A 20,016-nucleotide genomic window follows, 5' to 3' on the forward strand; every position below is an offset into this window, starting at 1 on the left:
AAAATGAACACGAGGCCATATAAGCAAATTTATAACATAAATTTAGATAAAATGTTCCCCTAAGGGCTACCAGGAAATCAGACTGCATGTCAGAGGAGGAAGGAGAGGGAGTGGTGGGATCATGCTCATGAGCAGTAATGAACACAACAGATACAAACCTCCTCCTCCTCAACCAAAGCAGTCAAGGCAAGTGACTGTGCTTATACAAACATTAAAAAGCTAAAAGAATACAGACTCCAATTTTTTAAATCACATTTTTGGTAGGCAGGAAGTAAATTCCTTGTTGTAGGTGTTCTGGTCTTCTGAAATTCAGTTCTGTTAGGCCTGCACTGGCCTAACTGCTGTACAGTACATTCTCTCAGCTTTCCACAGTGAACTCAATTGATAGTGGTGATCTCTGAAATACTCCAGTGCATCCCTGACAGTTTCACCAGGAAGTGTTTCCCAGAGTGTTCTAGCCAGTGTTTTACCTCTCTTAAAAGCACCACCACTCTTCAGCAGCACCAGTTTACCCCAGACAGCAGGAAATGCAAATTCCCTGTCTAAAACTGCTGCCTTCTCGGAGTCCATTTCATCTCCAAGTCAAAAATAAAGAACTTATATCACAAGCACTAACTTATCAATCATCTGTCTTTCCTGTGCCAGGACAAACAGTATATACTTTCATCCAGAGTATCCTATTATCTGTAAATATTAACTCTGCCAAGTTTTAAGAAATATAAATGGGATTTTTTTTCTATGGAGGCTGAAAGTATAATGTTATTGTAGTTCTAGTTCTCAGTTATTTGGTTATTTCACACAAAAATTGTCCAGTTGTTTTTAGGTGTCTTGTCATTTCATCAGATGTCACATTTTTTTGCTTTATGGACATGAAATTCCTATAAGTGTGCACGGGATTTGAAGGAAAATTAAAAAAAAAAGAATATGCTGTATTGGAATTTAACTTATTTAATAAGCATTGTAATGTTAGCATACACCAAATATTATTGATTACCAAGTTTAATCTGTAGTTTTGCAATTTAGTCTTCAAATACTACAAAAAATTAACAAAATTTCTTAGCACTGAAGCTAGATACCAAAACAACATTTAATTAAACATTTCAGAAAACATACCAGATACGCTTCTTTTTGATAGTTGGATATGAACCCCCTCATGTTTCATAAATACAGCACTGCAAACATATTTAAAATATTTATTTTGGTGATATTCATCAAGATTATTAAATTCGTTTGTATTGATCAGCCTTTGCACTTCCTTGTTTAAACAATAAGCCTGGTTCAAACATTACATCTACAACATACTCTTGAGGAGGAAGCAGAAGCCCTTTGGGAGTGTATTCAACCAATTTAACTTCATTCCAACATCTGTTATACTTGCCACGAACTAAACTACAGCCAATGCCGATTCTGTCTGCTATCACCTAAAAAAGAAAGAAAAAGTAGCTAATGCAGTTAATTCATGTAGCTTCTGTGATATACAGCAAGGCCCAGTGATACTTAAAAAACAAAACCAACACCTGAAAAAGAAAGAAAAAGTAGTTAATGCAGTTAATTCATGTAGCTTCTGTGATATACAGCAAGGCCCAGTGATACTTAAAAAACAAAACCAACACCTGGAAGGCCTAGAGCTTTCTTGAAATATACTTTATAAATTTTTCAAGTGTTCCAAACCTCAAACCTTTATTGTTGGTTTTGTGTAGAAAATGTAAGCTTTTAAATGTTATTTCTCACATTTCCAATGCACAGCATGAAAAACATTCATTTTAACTCTTTTCAAACACTGATATGGTTATCAGCCAGCCCTTCAGATCTCAAATGAAGTGCAACACCCACAGTACCCAGCAATGCTTTTTGTCTACTTGGAAGACTTACTTCCAGATAACATTTTAAAGTATATTCAAGCAATGAGGCGTAGGCACGCTGCACACATACAGCTAGCATGAAATATGAAGTGTAAAAAGGTAACATTTTTATCAGTGTAAGTTTAGGACTGTAGCTTCACTCTGAAGCACACTCCTTGCTTTTCAGCCCTGGAAATGTGGGAAGCAATGAAATGTGAGGCAAGTGTCTGCTAGATGAAACACCTGCCCTTCCTCTGGGCTGCACTATCACAGACAGACCTATAATCGTTTCCAGCTACCAAACTGCTTTTTCAACACACATCTGCTGGGAAGGAATGAAACCCTGGAAGATTTTTAACTTGTTACAAATGGACAGATACCCATTGCTTAGAGTGCTGTGGCTTTAAGAGAGATGACCTGTCCCTACAAAAGTTTCTTAGGACAGTGGAGCATAATTAATTCACACCCTCAGAATGTCATAAAATAAGTTGGAAACTTTATCTCCATATGGATATCATAAATTTAGGGTTGTACACTTTCTCCTGTGTACTCTTTCCTAGGTTCTTCCTTCGTAATGTGTTTGATTCTCTGTTTCTTTCCATTCAAGAAAGAGAAAAATCCAGGCAAGGAAAAAGGATGGGACAGATAACCAGGCTGCACCAGTACATCTTCATAGAAAGAAAAAAGAAATAAAACTTCCCAGTTTCTTCTAAGAAACTAGAACATAGACGCTGTTATATACTATCACATAATACTGGATAGATACCAAATAAAAAATTGTCTCAACAAGTTTACATTTGCAGCATGGAAAAAGAAGCAAGATGCATAATTCAATATTTTGCAGTTTACAGAAAATGTAAAATGTTTTGACTCCAAATCAAATACTTTGGTTTTTTGCCATTTATCAAGTATTCTGCTGATATCACTTAAGACAATTTAATGACAACAAGAATGTTTACAGAAAGAAGTGATGCTGGCTTTCATTCACTGGGAAATCAACCTTGCTGTCGAAAAATTATGAAACTGTATACCAAAGATTTTACATGATTATAAATAATGTATCAAAATGATGCAAGTATACTTTAGTTTAGATTATCCATTTAACAACAATATGTTATGTTGCAAAATAAATGATAGTGTACCTTGAAAAGTAAAGCCCTGTGATAGAATGTCCCTCTTTTGATTTTCCCGATAGGCACAATGTTGCTTTTCAGGTCAAATTCTATTTCACTCATGTCAAGTTCCCAGCAGAAATTATGTAGTTCCTCTTTTTCAACAGGGCCACCCATCCTCTCTGCAACAAACCTGTTTCAAATGCAACTGGGATCAATTACATCTATAATTCCTCTTGTATTTCTGTAGCACAATAAAATGTATACAAGCAAGACATGAATGACCTTTAAGACTGTAATACTTTTTCTACTTTTGCTTAATTTTTTTAATTCAGTAATTGGTATTTTAAATATGCTTACTGATTAAAACAGATAACCATAACTTAGGTAATTCATATTTTGTCACCTAAACCAAGGTGCAAAAGCAGAGATTCTGGAGAGCTGTAGTATAGGCACAAAGTCACCAGAAAAAGTCATCAATAACAGTGTAATTACTGAAGAAGTAATTACAGAAGCTGATGGTCATGTTTACAGGTAACAGATTAGGTGAGTTACATATTACAGTCTCCAGACCTATTATTTGTTTGAAATAGTAATAAAGGCATGAGAATATATATGACAAAAATAAAGCCATAGGCAATGATCCCAGCAGAGAAAAGCAGCTGTATTCGTTGAAGGTACTATCTTCAACGTGTGCTTTCTTATATTGAAGCCAATATTTTGGGGGTGAGCAGTATTTATCCATTTAAACAAATGGCTCAGAAACAGATCAGAACTCACTGTCAGTGCAAGCTCTGCCAAAACCACATCTTTTGGGGGACTGTGCACACACAGGACCAAGCCCTGGTTTGTAAGTCTCCCCATACACACACACCTTCATCTCCCCTGTGCAGGTCACTGTATGTAAAGACCTTTGTTCCCCTCAGTGCCTCAGCCACAGGCACAAGGGTTATTGAGGTCTCACTCTGGACAAGATGTTGCAGAGCTGACATGAAAATCACAAGCCATTGCTTCCAACAGAGAGCTAAAACTTGCATCCCCTCCTCTGCAGAAGCAGTAAATGTGTTCCTCTGCCCAGCACAAGCAAGGCAACCTCTGAGGCCTCACTTTTCAAAATTTAGAGTTGAGGAAGCATTGGTTGCAATAGCATGGGCACAGGGAGCTATCACCAAGCGTGTCAGACAGGGTATCTTGAAGCTGGCAATTACTGGGTGAAGCTGAGAAAGTGTGGGGCAGCACAGCAGCCCCTTGTGCTGTGTGTGCCCATGGGCAGCCCTCATTAAAGAGAGCAATGCTGCCCCAGCCAGCATGCTCACCACCACACAAAGGTGGGCTATGTTTGTTCCAAAGGACACATCCAGCATTTCTCATGTCCCTCATGTAGCCTGACCTCATCCCCAATGAGCACAGGAGGAACTCCAGCCAGGCTGTCAGGCTACTGAGGGACGCTGCAGCTGCCTTCTCCCCCACTCCCTATTCAACACATGCTGTTCAGGCAGGTGCCTGAAATGGAACACAGATAGAAAAATCCCCACAGAAAACATTCCAGTAAATTTTCCGTGATTGTTTCACTGGGTTGTGTGCCTGCAAGTGTTTCACTGGGTTGTGTGCCTGCAAGTATTTCACTGGTGTGTTAGAAGAGCAGATTTATAAGAGAATTTTATGGATTCCACCTTGAGGAAGGCAGCATGATTTATACACAGATGGATAGTTACGGATGAATTTCTGTCCTGTCAAATTCTGCAATCAATGGAAAATTCATTCCTCATATCACATTAGATGACTTCATTAAAAACGAGAGTTAGTAAAAGTAACAAATTTTGTGAAAGTAAGTGGGATCTGATGCCAAAATCTCCAGATTCAGGAGGCAGCCTGGAAACTGCTAAGATATAAAGGTTAAACTATGGAAAAGATGAAAACAGACGCACTGCTTGGAGGTGACAGTGATTGGTGCCCAGGCTGAGCAGTCAGTGCAACCAATGAATCACACATTGATACCAACAGTCTGTACATGCACTACTGCAATATTCTGGCACTATTAAATCGTCAGGATGTTAATTACAAGAGCACTTAAAAGCTATGTTAGAAAACTTGTATTATGCTTTTGGTTCAATAGAAAACAAAATACAACAGAGTTGCAGTCCCAAGGGTTTCCAAAACCAAGTAGGCAGAAAAGATGATAGGAGAACAGACATGATACATGTCACTTGCAACCATTTTGACTATTAGGTCTGGGTTCTAACCATGCTTTTAGGCTTTGCAAAACTTGGAACTCTGGGGCTCCTTGATTATGTAGATGCTATATGCAGTTGATGTGTTCACTGGAAAGAATCAGTATAGATGTATAAATGTGAAAAATAAGCTGGAATTGTCTATGACAATATTTTTTTAAACGAGAAATTGATACTATTTTGTTGCAAGTAATACTTTATTTTAAAATACATTAAATTAATTGCAACAAAATTAGAAACAAGAAGCTTAAAATCGAATATGTCAGCATTCTGGGCCAAAGCAGATTTGGATTCCACTTAAGCATGGGAAAATAACTATTTTGAAAAAGTTGACTTTGGATAAGAAAACAGTTATTTTACTAATTCAGCTTATGGAAATACGATTTGGTACTCACTGTGCAAGAGCCACAACCTGTTCCCGGGTAGAAGTTATTGGTAGAATTGTTTTGGAAGCATCATTAATGTAATCCATTAAAACGTAGTCAGGTGGTGGTACCCAATGGGAATTTTCTAGCTTTATTTCCTCCAGGATTGTCGGTGCAACTTGAATAACTTTTGGTTTTTCCTCCTCTTTTTTCCCTCTCCCTTTTCTTACATAGAAAAAAAAAAATGATACACTTATCTAGAATACTGTATTCTCTAAAGTTCAAATTCAAACACGTAAGTTCTCCAACAGGACATTTAGACATATTGACTAGGGAGAGGTGGAAGGTAGGAGACATCTTTTATCTTGATAACAAATATCCAAAATCTACAAAGCTGTAGAGAACACTTGTGGAACATGCCTACAGGAGGTGGTTAGGAATAAATGCCACTAGCTCTGTATTAACATTGTTGTCAATTCTCATTTTATTTTTAGTTAATAGCTCTGATATGCCTTTCCCATGTATGGATCATATAGAGGAGGAGATACTTACTTACCTACTATATACATATAGGGCATATTTTTAGTTATGGTTTGGTTTTGTATGGATATGAACTAAAAACCACAAACTCCAATGATTTTTTACTTGATAAAAATCTGGTCTTCAAATAAAGGAAAAAATGGTATCAAAAGCACAGCTGAAATCTCGACAGGACTTCCCAAAAGACAGCCTCTGTAATTGCAAGTTCAGGTACTTAAAGCATTATGCAAACTAGAGCATGGCTTGTCAGAGAAAGATTTTACAACAATTCTGTGGTTTTGCTGACTCTTTTTCAATGCACATGCTTCACATTTTCCTAATGCTCAGGATCTGAAAAATTACTATGATCCTAAACAGGCATCTTAAGCACCCAGCATAAGTATAAATGAAATTACTGTTCTGCTTAAATTAAATACTGTGCATTTCACAAGTTAAGCAGCAACTATAAAATCATTATCTTACAAAAGGTATTATTAAGGTCTATACAATCAGACATTTTAGGATCTTTTATTTGTGGGAACACATGAAATGAGTGTTTTGTAAGCATTGTGTCTTTTTTCAGTGTAGATCCTGAAAATTTTTACTGTGAAATACAAACAAAACTTCTTTATTTAATTTTACAGTTCTGGCTCATTTTTTAAAATCTATAATACTTCTGGTGATCTTGGAAGGAAAAAGAAAAAAAAATAAATAAAGGACTACTAGAGTACATGGCTTCAAGACACACTATCATTATTGCATGCTCTTCAAATTATTCTTGAAATTTATACTATGAATAGCACTCTAAGATGGAAGGCATTGAACAAAGCAAAAGGGCATACATCATTATCAGTAGTTGAATTCAAGCAATTTGTCTTCAGAATACTTTGCAAACTTTTCTTTAACCTATGGGGATTTACCATATTCACAAAGAGCCCTTTAAATACGTGTCACAAAGGACATTATTTTATTAGGGTAACCAATTAAGATTTAATCTTAAAATTATAGAAAATTCACCACCCTCTTAAATAAACTGTTCTGGTTATTAATTACACTTACACTTGGAAAAAAGCACACAAACAGTTTTCTTTATCTAATTTGAACTCTATCTAACTATAGCCAGAGAACCTTATAATGCTAGATTAAATAGCTATCTACTTATCAATTTCTTATCATTCTTATCATACTTATCATTATGGTCAAAAATACTGTATTTTAAAAATCTTGAATTATTCCCAACTGTCTGGTGTCCAGTTTAGGAGGTTTTCAAGAGAACAACATTTACAAATGCTGTAATTCTTGTTTCTCTGCCATTTTCCCTTTCCCCCCCTTCTTCCCTTCTATCCTTCCAGTACTTTCTTTTCTCTATGAGAAGTGCACCATTAAATTACAGTGCTGTAGGAGAATTTGTTTCCTATTCCTACCTATTCAAATGACTCTAGAATCACACTTATTCTCCTCCTTTCCAATTTTCAGGAACAAAACACCTGAGAGAGATGAGTTTGAACAGTGATTTGTTTAGGTTTTATGCTGCTGCTTATTTCTCTCAGGTATGACTATGTTGTGTTCCTTGGAGGAATAGCTGATTTAAGGTTGTCTTCCACACTTGTCTCTCTCTTACTCCTCAACTCTTCAGTTCATCATATCTGTCTAATCCTTATCTCATAAGGAACTGTGGAGCTGCAGTCTTACAGCTCAGTGCTATAAAATAACCAGTAACCTCTACAGGAGACTTCTACTGCCCTCTTTTCTTGCCCTCTTTTTTAATCCCCATTTTCTTGCCAGTGGGAATTGTGACATCAGAAAAAAAAATCACTCTCATTTCTCAGAGCTGTCTTCCTACTTGTGAGACTACTTGCTGTGAAAGCAGAGGAATATTGCAAAGGAGAGCTCATGGCACTTAATAGTCTCCAAGCTGTTTCTGATTCTTTGCAACTTTAGTACAAGAGTCCAACGGGTCACCAGAGCATCAGCTGGAGGAAGAAGGCAGCCAATACAATATTCTACCATCAAAAGCGGCCATGACACCTATGTTCTTTCCCATTTTGCATAGCTTAAATGCCCTGGTTCTCTTTTGAAAAGGAGCAAGTGGGCATTGGGAAGTATTTCCTTAAATGCAGTATTGAAACATAGGAGGGAATAAATACACATTTATTAGTCTACATTCAGTACAATCTTTTAGCCCAGTCAATGTGTATATCAGATATGAAACTGCCTGATTAAAAATGTTGCTGTCAATGAAAATATATGTCAAACTATCAACTAAGCACTTCATCACATCTAATTCAAACATTTCCAGCAGACAATTACAACTGCCCTTTCTCTTGGCTTTCAACTATGGTTTATATAAAGTAGTATCACTTTTTCAAAACAATGGTTTTAAACAGTGTTCAGTAGTACTTTGCAAAATAATGATGAAGAGAAAATATGATCAAAGGAAAAAATATGCAGGAAAAAGTCTAAGCATGTTTGAGACTTGGAGTCAGCTACTGACCTTCAAGTAACTCCCATATATCTCAGAAATTAATAATAATAATGATGTATGAATTATGGATTCAAAATGAATGACAATGGGGTTATAAATCATAAAACTTGATCATGACATTCAAAAGCAATTATTTCTTACTTGAAGAAAGGAGTCCTTGTACTCCTGCAAGGTTTACTATGGGAAATTGAGTCAGGCATTTATTTTTTCCTAAAGAAAATTTTTTGCTTTTCAAAGGAGCTATGGTTGCAAACAGAGCAGTCATTTACACTGTAAGTGATATAAATTACATTAGAAAGCAACTATCCAAGTGTATCTTCATCACACACTGTAATAAACAAATACATTATCTTGTCAGAACAGGTCTCCCAGCTCCTGAGACTATATAAAATGGCCTATGACTCTAAAGCATCTTCCAAGGTGAAGGAACTCCCCACTGGAGCAGAGAAAAAATAAGTGGGGCTCAGTATCTCCCCTTGCCTCTGCTCCCTTTGACTAAATTGGCAGAGGCACAGTGGGTCATGAGCAGGGCACATGGGGCAGCAGGGGGACCTGGGAGGGGGCAGAAGCTGGGACAGGTCTCCTAAGGCACTCAAGCTGCTGTATCTACTCTGGTGCCTCCTGAAACAGGAACCTTCCACAACACAATTCATATCCATTTCAATCCATTTCAGGTATCTACTATAAAATTATTTAAACTGAATTTCAGAAGTGCTTGCAGTCCAAATAACTAGTCAAATGGGAATGTCTGCCTTGTAAGTCAATAACTTTTGGATGGACTAGTCTGACAATCTGGGTCCTGATTTAAGTCAAAACCTCAAAAATTCACAGTCAGTAGCTATTATCTGTCAGTAATTTGTATCTCTCTCATTGCATGTCTGTTCCAAACAAATTTATATAATTCAAACATATTCAAATATAACTCAAAGTATAATACTTTTAGCCTTTTTCTCTAGTGCTGCTTTTGCTGAGTGAACACCATTGTCCAGGTAACTTCAGATTTTCCTCTATTGGAGATACCACTGAGTTATTGAGATCAAAAGCAGGTTTCAGTTTTGTCTTGATTTTCTTACTGCAAATTTCATTTCTCAAGTGCAGATGCAATCACACACAGAAACCTACAAGCAGTGTCAGAAATAAGCCATTATCTCTGTCAATAAAACACCTGTACAGACAGTAGGGTATCAGTTCATGAATGAGCTCCACAATAAAAATTGGAAACACAGTACATCAGCTCCTACAACAGACACACCATTTCTCCTTTTTCTCCAACCCTGCAGCACTCAGCATTTCCACCACTGACTGGAACTCACAGCCCTTAGCCATTACCAAGGCTCCCTTTACCATAAAGAATGGAAAATTAGGAAGTTAGGCCTGGGACCCACAGAAACCAGCATGATAAATAGTCACTGCACTAAGTTAGCTAACAGAAAAGCCAAGGACAGTTGTAGGTTGTATGACATTCCTATCAAAAACTAGAGGCCATTCCACTTTTGGCAAGGAGGCTCCATTGGGACTGCTTTTGGATTCCCCTGGAATCAGGCATGCACACCTGCCTTCTGCAGAAGGCACTGTTGTGGTCACAACTGTGCAGCTGTTTTACAGGAAGGACAGCTGGGAGACCATGGCTCAGTTTCCTTCCACGGGAACAAACTACAGATCAATTATTTTATATTAGACAAGGACTAAAAGCCTGGTCTTGGTGAGAGTAAGGAGAGTTAAGTACCTGAACAGGTCAAGTAAAACACCCTGTTCATTGCACCTCATCGTTAGTGACCAGCTACAACAAACCACAAAGAGACTGCTAAACCCTAAATATCTTGTGGTCAGCTCTCTGCAGGTGTGAGGGACAGACTCAAATCCTCTTTCTGTAAAAGAAGGAAATTAATTTTCCACTACAAGAATAGTGGTTCTGATCTACTTGGTACGAAGAGACAGACTGCAGCACTGTACCTGGTGCATTGTATGGCTCAGGACAAGTGCTGCAAGACTCTAGAAATAAGGAGGCCTGTAGGCAGGGTAGGAACATTTAATGGGTTTAGGTTCTAAACTGAGAAGGAACTTCTACTGTAATTTCTCCGTGTCTTGGTTGTTAAGTTGTAAAATAACAGCATTTCACTGCTTCCAAGGGATAATGAAGAAAAAAAAAAAAAGAGCAAATAAGCATGAGCTGTTCAAATACAGCATGGGAAGAGAGGAAGAATAATCACTAAGATAAACAAAGGAATATTACTGCAAATAGGAGATGAAAGAATGACAGAAAGACTCCCAAAATATATTTAACATTGTGTTTAGGTATTTGTACTCCATTCAGAAACTATCTGTCACTATTTCCTCAGACTTCTATTTCTAATGTTACAGCAATAACACAACATTGACAACTAGCAAATCTGAGAGCCATACCTTGGTTTTTCTTTGCTGCTTCTTCCTGAAACAGATGGTGATACTTCAGGTACTTCTACAACACTGAAACAGAAGAAGATATTTTTGCATTTGTTTGCAAAGTTAATATTTGCATGTGAAGCTATGAAAATGGAGTTTGGACTTTAAAGGACAATAAATATATTCATAGGTGGTATATAAGTGAAAGAAATAACATAACTACTAATAAACCAGACATTAATTCAGAGATCAAAAATGAAGTATGGAATCACAGAATGACAGAATATGCTAAGCTAGAAGGGACCCATCAAGATCATCATATCCAACTCCTGGCTCTACACAGAACCATCCCCAGGAGTCATGCCATGTGCCTGAGAGCATTGTCCAAATTCTTCTTGAACTTTGTAGGGCTTGGTGCTGTGACCAGTTCCCTGGGCAGCTGTTCCAGTTCTCAACCACCTTCTGGGGGAAGAACCTTTTCCTAATATCCAACCTAAACCTCCCCTGACACAACCTCAGGCCATTCCCTTGGGTCCTGTCACTGGTGACCACAGAGAAGAGATCAGTGCCTGACCCTCCTCTTCCCCTCAGGAGGAAGTTGTAGATTGCCATGAGGGCTCCCCTCAGTCTCCTCCAATCTGAACAGATGTCAGTCACTTCTCACATGGCTTCCCCTCAAGGCACTGCATGTTGCCATTTAATATATTTGAAAAAACTCTTTTCCTTGCCCCCCCCAGTTCTGGCTGGCTTCAACTCCAGACAAACTTTGGCCACATGAATTTTCTCCCAACAGTGGCCAGCAGAGGCTCTATTTTTCCCATGTCACCTGACCTTGCTTCCACTGGGCATACACCTTTCTATTTTTCCTTATTTTTAAGAGAAGAATCCTGTTCAACCAAGATGGCCTTCTGCCTTGTATGACTGACTTCTGACATTTGGGAATTGTCTGCTCCTGTGCCCTTAGGAAGTGATGTTTAAAAAGTGACCAGCACTGATGGACTGCAGCACCTGCAAAAGCTTTTTCCCAAGGGATCTTACTCACTAATTCCCTGAGCAGTCTGTAGCCTGCTCTCCTCAGGTCCAGAGAGGTTTTTGCATTTTTCCTTCTGTTAACAGAGATTTTAAACTTGATCTCTTCCTGGTCACTGTGGCCAAAATGGCTTCCAATCTCCACTTGCTCACAAGATCCACCCTGTTGACAAGGAGTAGATCAAGGAGGGCATCTTTCCAAGCCTGATCCATAAGGTTTTTAGGAATCTTCTGGCCTGGGTTGTACCAGCTGTGTGATGTTCCCAGTTAATTTCTGGCAAGTTGAAGTCTCCCATAAGGACAAGGGCAGTTGACTTGGAAGTGTCTCTTAGTTCCTCAAAGAATAATTCATCCTCGTCCTGTCCAGAAGGTCTGTAGTGAACTCCCACAATGGCATCTGCATTATTTGTTTGTCCCTTGATTCTTACCCAGAGGCTCTCAGCTGTGCCATTGGCAGCTGTGAGCTCCACACATTCTGCCCCTTCTATTCCATAGAGTGCCACCCCTGCAGCTCTCCTGCCCTGCCTGTCCCTCCTGGAGAGCCTGGAACCATCCAACAGGGCACTCCAGGCACAGGATCCATCCCACCAGGTTTCATTCTTCCAGAGATGTCAAATCTCTGGGACTGGGCCAAAGCCTGGATTCCCCTTGTTTGTCTCTCTTGCTGGGTGCTTTAGTGTGGACACATTTCAGGTGTGGTGCAGTGTAGCCAACACCTCCTGAGGCAGATTGAGGGATCCTGTTGGTGTTCCTTTCCTCATGTACTGACACCCCATCCCATCACTCATCACTGGGCAACCTGGCTTTATCCCTTTCCCCCTTCCAGGCTGGTTTAAAGCTCTGCCAATGAGCCCTACCAGTTCCTGTGCTAGAATTCTTTTTTACTTCTGAGAATGCTCAATGATGAACACAAAAATAACTGGGGAGTAAGGCTGCTGTCAATGTGCAAAAGCAAGAAGTTGTCTCAAAGTCAAAGAATGAAGACCTGATAGTTAGAGACAGCTTGAGGGATCAACAAAGAGCATGGAAGTCTAATTTGTCACAGATATTCCCAGACATCTTTATGGTGTCATATACAAGCTTAAAAGGGAAGCTAATGATACTGTAACCCAAATATGTGATGTGTTGGCAGAGAAGAAGTTTTTGGACTTGCAAAATGTTGGTAGAGTGATCTTTGATCTGTGAGACTGTTTACAGGAAATGGCTCCCAGTTAAACAAGCCCAATACCAATTTCCTGCATTCAAATCTAAAAAGATTTGTTAGGCTGGCTTCAACTTAAACAGAGAAGAAATGGACACAGGTTCTTTATCAAGCCTGAGAGCTTAATGCTTGGCTTTGTCCCACCCCTTAGAATGATGTGGTTAAAATTCCATGCATTTGTCTGTACAAGAGGACCATCAAATCATAGCTTTCACTGTCGAATGTTGACATTCAGCTCAGATGACATAATTATTACAGCAGATGACAAGCTTTGTTACAACTAATAAAACACTGGGTGTCCCATCATCAGGAATCAAAGAGAGTTAAATGAATGAGTCTTCAAGGCTAAGATAAATAAAGCAATTCAACTGAATGAGCTATTTTCTGAATTCTTATTTTATAAAATACGAATGCTTTGACTCCTAGGACATAAAAGCACCATGGTGGGAATAAAATAGACGTTGCTATTTATATATATGTGTGTGTGGATACATGGATGGATGGATGGATGGATGGATGGATGGATGGATGGATGGATAGATAGATAGATAGACAGACAGACAGACAGATAGATAGATAGATAGATAGATAGATAGATAGAATGAAGTTTGTACTGGAAACAGTGAAAACCATTAAAAAGATGAGCTATTACAACAAATACTAACAGATCTAATATGACTCACCTTTCTTGGGGTTTAGCATTAATGAAGATTATTGCCCGACGGTCAGTGAGCTCTTGCTTGCTTAGTTCTTCCAAAGACAAAAATTTCCCTCCATGTTTTACCTACAAGAAAATTAGCATAAAATACAAGGTTTTCTGCTAAGTTAAAGATGCAGAAAGAAAAATCTATTTAAAAGATACCTAAACAGTAATTTAAAATTCCTAATCCTAAGCCAAAGACTGTGTTAGAACTTATAAAGCTATTCAAAATATCTGAAATTATTTTCCCCTAAATTTGAATTTTCTTAATAATTTTTTCTTAGAAAAGATTGTAGTTATTGGTTTGAAGCATTCCAAACTGTTCCAGAATAAGGTTATGTTCCTGCCTCTGAAGGCTTCACAACAGAGGATGGAGTTTTCAAAAGCAACCAAGTGCTTTAGGAGCAGATATTTTACTGATTGTCAGTAAGACTAGTATTTCTAATTTTTCTGAGTATTTGGAAAAGTCCTTCTCAGATTTAAATTGAGCACAGTACTAATAAGTGATAGTGGAGTCAGACTTTATACACAAACACTTCTTTTGTAAGAGAAGGAGTCATGCCCAAGGTGAAAATATGAACTCTTTGCTTCCTTATGTAAAAATTAACAAACAAAATGTCCATAGGTCATACAATGTCAAGCTAGCATTAAGTATAGTGCAGGGAGAGAGACCAGAAGAACTAAAGTTTGAGAAAGGATCTGGAAGGGTCTGAACAGCTCAGATAGGATTGGGAAGATCACAACTAGGGAATACCATGAAGATGATTTCATCCATTAAGAAAGATAATCAAAAGAGATCTGTATAACAGCCGTGAAATTTCAGGACAAGAAAATGATATATTTTCTGTAGCCAGAATTTGGCTGTTGCTACAATACTCTTTCTAAATTAAGAGGAAACTGCTACTCTTTCTAAATAGAGTAATTTGTTTAGAATAGCTTACCTGACCACAATCATAGAATCCATTAGTAATGATATTACTTGGTGATAAATATCCCATCCGGCTGTACTTTTGGGAAAGATTATTATCAAGTAGCGTTTCCAGAGCAGCTTCACTGAACTTATTTTTACGCTTTGAAGACAGATTAATTTCTTCTAGGATGTCTAAAGCACTGATAAATTAAATACAAAGGCTAATTAATCATGAAATACGAATTAAATGTTATTATACAGCTCAGAGTTAGTTTTCAGCATTACCAAGGCCAAGATAGATTCACTTCCAAGTGCTGGTCCTGTGCCCTCTGGGCCAGCAAGGAGTGGCTGTGCTGCTCAGAATTCCTTCTCTAGGGAAGGAAAACAGTGCTCAAAAGCAAAAGCAGTGCTCAAAAGCAAATCCTTTAGGTAGTTAAATGCTACCTAAAGAAATGCAGACAGGATGCCACAACCTTTTATCTAGAAGGATGTTATAGAGCACCTCTGAGAGCTTGGGAGAAAAAACATGTAAAAGGAATAATAATCAGAGCTGACCATATGATACAGTCCAGGCAACCTCTCTCCCTCCCTCTCTCTTTTCAGCTGCAAGGCAATTTGCAGATTCAGTTGTGCATTATGCAATGTGTGAATCCTTCTGGTCTAGCATTGTTACAGTGTTTGGGGGAGCACAGCTGGCAGATATTTGCTAAACATGAACAAGCATGGAAACACAAGGACACAAGGAGTCGTATCAACACCACCAGAACGGCAGGATTTTTGCAGTATAGACATAGAAACAAATAGTAACATGGGGACATGGGAAGACAGGAATTAATTTCCTGAGCTTTTTCTGGTGCTGAGATCCACAAACTGACAACTTTTTGACCTGAAAAACTTATGAAAACATCACCAAAAAATAAAGGAAACTGAATCAGGAAAACATTGCATTCTGCAGTTCTAAGACTGTTCAGGAATGAAAAAAAAAACCTAGGAAAAAAGGATTATATATTCTCATGTGTGTGTAAAAGCACATATTCAAATATCTGTGTGTGACTATGCACACATGCAGACATTCTTCATGTCCCAAGGAATCAATTTTATATATACAGTATATATATATATATATATATATATTTCTGTGAACTAGATGTCTTCAGCTGTGGACATCTACAATGTAGACTTCTGAAGGGATGAATTTGGATGAATTCCAGAGAAGAAGTTTTTCAGGTAAGGCAAATGACATCTTTCTCTTACAGTAGAGAGAAGTGGGAGAAGATAGTGGAAGAGAAGTTCAAGCTGTGTATCCACAGCATCTCGCAGATAATCAGCAAGTAACACAGGGAACAATTTTAAAGGGGAAAATGAATAAAGGCAGGCAGGTAAAATGTGTACAGCAGGGTCTAAATCAAATGACATTACAGGCCCAATTACCCTCATATGGAACAAAGATAAGCCAAAACAAAAGACAAATAAAATGGCTACACCAAAAATTCCATAAAGAGTTGAAAAGCAAAAAAAAAAAAAAAAAGAAAAATATGCCAGGAATCAAACAGAAATGGAAACATTGACACTTTCAACAAAATAGAAAAAGGGACAAACCTGAAAGATGAGACACAACTATTCAGGGACTGAAGCAAAAATGAATGTTTCACATGCTCCAAGTAAGAGAGGAAAATGTACATCTATTACTCAATGTGGGAAGAAAACTCATAACAAATGGCACAGAAAGACTGAAGAGTCTGATACCTTTTTTGTTTCAGTTTTCATAGAAAGGTTTCAAGCAGATGCCTGGCAGTAATATTAACAAGGAGGTAGAAACAATAGTCTGAAAATGTTGAGGATAAGTTTGAGGAGACAGGGTTAGCAGTCCCTGAGGACACTTACCTCATACAATTTATTAGTTTGCAAAAGCAACATTGGAAGTATTTATACTTGTATAGGAAAATTCTAGGCTAGACGGCTGGAGAGTGGAGAAGGGCAAAGATACTATCTAGTTTTGCAAAAAACGACGAACAAGGAAATTATAATAGAGATCATTCAGCCAAATTTCAGTGTCTGAAGAACACCATAGCAAATTATTAAACCATCAGCAGGCAAGCAACAAGAGATGAGAAATAGCCATTACACATTTGTCAAGAATCAACCATGAAAAGTCAATCTGATCCTTGCTGCAATAGGGTAATTGACTCAAAATCTAGGCAGAAGAAGTAGTTGTGAGATATGAGCTGAATTTGAGATACATTTTGACTTTTATAAGTCTTTTCACTTATTCCTACTTGGATACTCATGAGCAGGTCAGGGAAATATGATCGACATGAAAATAACATGAAGTAGTGCTTGACTAGCTGAAAAACTATGCTTAATGTATTATTATCAATAATATGCTGTCAAACTTGAAGGACACTTAAATTGGAGTCCTGCTTGGATACTGTCAAAAAAAAAAAGGATTAAATAAGAACAGTGCCATATGCAGGACAGAGAAAATAATTATTGAGCTTTATTTGATGGTGGCATGACCTCACCTGAAGTACCTCATCCAGGCTGGGAGATGGTACTTCAAAATGGCATAAAAAATTAGAGAAACTCAGACATGTGTGACGAAATGATACAAAAAAAACTTGTCTAACATTTTTACTTTGTCATGAAAAAGAAACAAGGGGGTTTGAGAATGAGAAAATTCAGTGAGTTAAACTCAAATTGCTATTAAAAGTGGTTATTCAATCTCACTGAAAGCACGTCAACATGATTCATTTAAAGGGATATTTAGAACTGAGAAACCCCTTTTAAGTGTAAGATATTCTAGCACTGGAACAGGTTACCTCAGAATGTTGTCAAACTCCAGCAGGATCAGTATTCACCCAAATTTACCCAAGCCAAAATATGGCAGTGTACCTTATTCAGTCTTACACTAGGATAGATGGATAATATCACCTTTGAGGGCCCCTCCTGATCTGAATTTCTGAGAGTCTCTGAAATTCCCTCATAGATGGATTTAAAGTATCTGTGCAGCCACCAGAGAAGTGCCCAGCAGAGGGAGCAGGGCAATTACAAATATTTTAATTTAACAGTAACTAAAAGAGTTGCCTTGACTGAGGAGTCCCGAGTCATAATTCTTATAACCTAAACCAGCCTTTCTAATTCAGATATTAATATATGGACCTGGGAGTTCCTAAGAAAGAATAAAACAGATCCACTTTTCCATGACACTTCAGCACACCTGCAGTTAACCAGAGCTTTTAAATCAAATCTAGCCTGTGTGTAGTAAGTGCAATTTACTGTATATTAAACTTAGTCTGAAACCTTTATTTCACTTTCAAATGTATGGGGTACTGTAGTCCCTAATATTGACTGATATAAGTTATCTTCAATATAAAGCCTATTTCAGTCACTGAAACAATAAATGTTTTATAATTCTAGACAGTTCTATCAACAGGCTTATATTTTGTCAGAAGATCTTGTTCCTTAAAATCAATACCATTTCATCTGTAACATCTGTGGTGCAAAAGTAGTTTCAGCTTATCAGAAAGCTTTGTTATTCAGCTATAAATATGCAAAGATTCACTTAAATTGAGTTCTCTCATCAAAAATTTTCTTTTGACTTTTGATATTATTTCTACTCACCCTAGCCTGCACAGTTCAAAAGCAGTTACTTCATCACTTCCACAGACCATAACAGCCCAACAGGCATTTCTTCTGACTTCTTCATAATTGGAATGCAGCAATTCAACGAGTGGTCCCAGCCCGCCGACATTTCTTAACTATTAAAAAGGTGAAAACACTGCCACTTACATATTTCATCTATTCCAGCAAGAACAGCTTGTGAAATTCACCTCCCAAAACATTCAAGTTTTGTAGAAAAGCCACACTGAAAAAAAAGGTAATTTATGGGGATTCTGTGCTTCTGTGAAGTCTGCATAGGCTGGAACTTTAAAGTGGTACAAGGCAGTCATCCCTTCTGGCTCTGCCCTGCTCTTCAGTTATTAGGCTGCAGTGTGGAACCCAAAGAGACTATGCAACCCAAGACTGCCACAGAGACTTACACAGCTTTTTCTGTGCTCTGGTGCCTCCTAGCAACTAATTTCCATCACAATACATTTGAATTTGTATTGTATGTATGACAATCTTATTAACATCCTATTCTCTTGTGTGCTACAGTATCTTTCCTATACATGCTGGAGGAAATATTGCTCATTTGGATTTTTGAAGAGAAAGACATTTTAAGGACACTGAAAGAGGTAGATTAATTATCTATGCCCCTTATTCATGTCCTAATTAATAGCCTTGACCCATGAGAAAACCCTAGCTTATGATTTATGAATGCACATAGCATCATTCTTATTTATGAGAAGAAAATACTATGACCAATTCATAAACAGAAAGGAGTTCAACTTGCTAGATGTCACTGATCAAAGGATTAATTATATTTTGAGTTTTGTCTGAAATACATTTACTCCATGCACATCCAGTATCTCATTAATCAAGGTCAGACATTGCCGTTCAGGCCTTGAAAATGGGCAAAAGAACACTGAGGGAGAGTAAAGAGGACTGAACTTCCCATCTTCAAAGTTGAGCCGACAGTTGCAGCTGAAAGAAACCTTGATGTTTAATGCTCCTAAATATACAGATCAAGATATAGCCCTAGTTAAAGTTCATTGAAGCCACTGAAAAGCTGCAAAGCATTAATTTGGTGCAAGCAAACACAGTCGTGGAAACTCAAGTCAAAGAAAACCCTTTCCAAAATCTCCTAAAAAACTGAGCTATATTTAGCAGAACAAGTATCACAAAAATAAGTAACTACATAGAAAACTCAGGACTTCTAGGTCAGACACAACAGATTCTTGGTCAATATAACTCCCACCTCAGATCTAGAAACATCATCAATAAACACAACCTCAGTTTTACCTCAGCTCGTGCACCAGCATCACAAGCAAAGGCAGCCACGGCAAAGGCTGCTTTGCTCTGCACTTGGCTGTTGGTTGAGCGCAGTGGCCCCACAAGGGCACTCATGATGCCCTGGCTCTGGATACTGGCACGGATGGGCTCTTGCAGGGCCAGATTGGTGAGCACTGCAATGGCATTGGAAATGGCTCCATCCCTCTGGGCATTCAAGGTTTTAATTAATGGCGCAATTCCTTCAGCCTTAGCTACGACACTAGCAAAATGAAAAACAGGAAAAAATATTTGTTATTTTAGGACCGTTTTTTCTTGTCAGTATGCTGTTTTTATCAACTAAAGTAGTAT

The 20,016-nt window shown here is 38.0% G+C and overlaps 1 protein-coding gene across 1 annotated transcript in view; it reads right to left on the reverse strand.

The window, feature by feature from the left end:
- Positions 1–1,132: 1,132 nt before the first annotated feature.
- ARMC3 (armadillo repeat containing 3) overlaps positions 1,133–20,016 on the reverse strand; it is a 61,569-nt gene continuing 42,685 nt past the window's right edge. Inside the window, exons 12-19 of the mRNA XM_058812432.1 lie at positions 19,678–19,927; positions 18,397–18,533; positions 14,807–14,975; positions 13,849–13,949; positions 10,957–11,019; positions 5,580–5,774; positions 2,984–3,146; positions 1,133–1,421 (exon numbers count right to left, since the gene is read on the reverse strand). Coding sequence (XP_058668415.1) covers positions 1,221–1,421; positions 2,984–3,146; positions 5,580–5,774; positions 10,957–11,019; positions 13,849–13,949; positions 14,807–14,975; positions 18,397–18,533; positions 19,678–19,927 — 1,279 coding nt within the window. The 3' untranslated portion in view covers positions 1,133–1,220. The remainder of the gene's footprint in view (positions 1,422–2,983; positions 3,147–5,579; positions 5,775–10,956; positions 11,020–13,848; positions 13,950–14,806; positions 14,976–18,396; positions 18,534–19,677; positions 19,928–20,016) is intronic.

The sequence above is a fragment of the Ammospiza caudacuta genome, chromosome 1 (assembly GCF_027887145.1).
Source record: "Ammospiza caudacuta isolate bAmmCau1 chromosome 1, bAmmCau1.pri, whole genome shotgun sequence".
NCBI lineage: Eukaryota > Metazoa > Chordata > Aves > Passeriformes > Passerellidae > Ammospiza > Ammospiza caudacuta.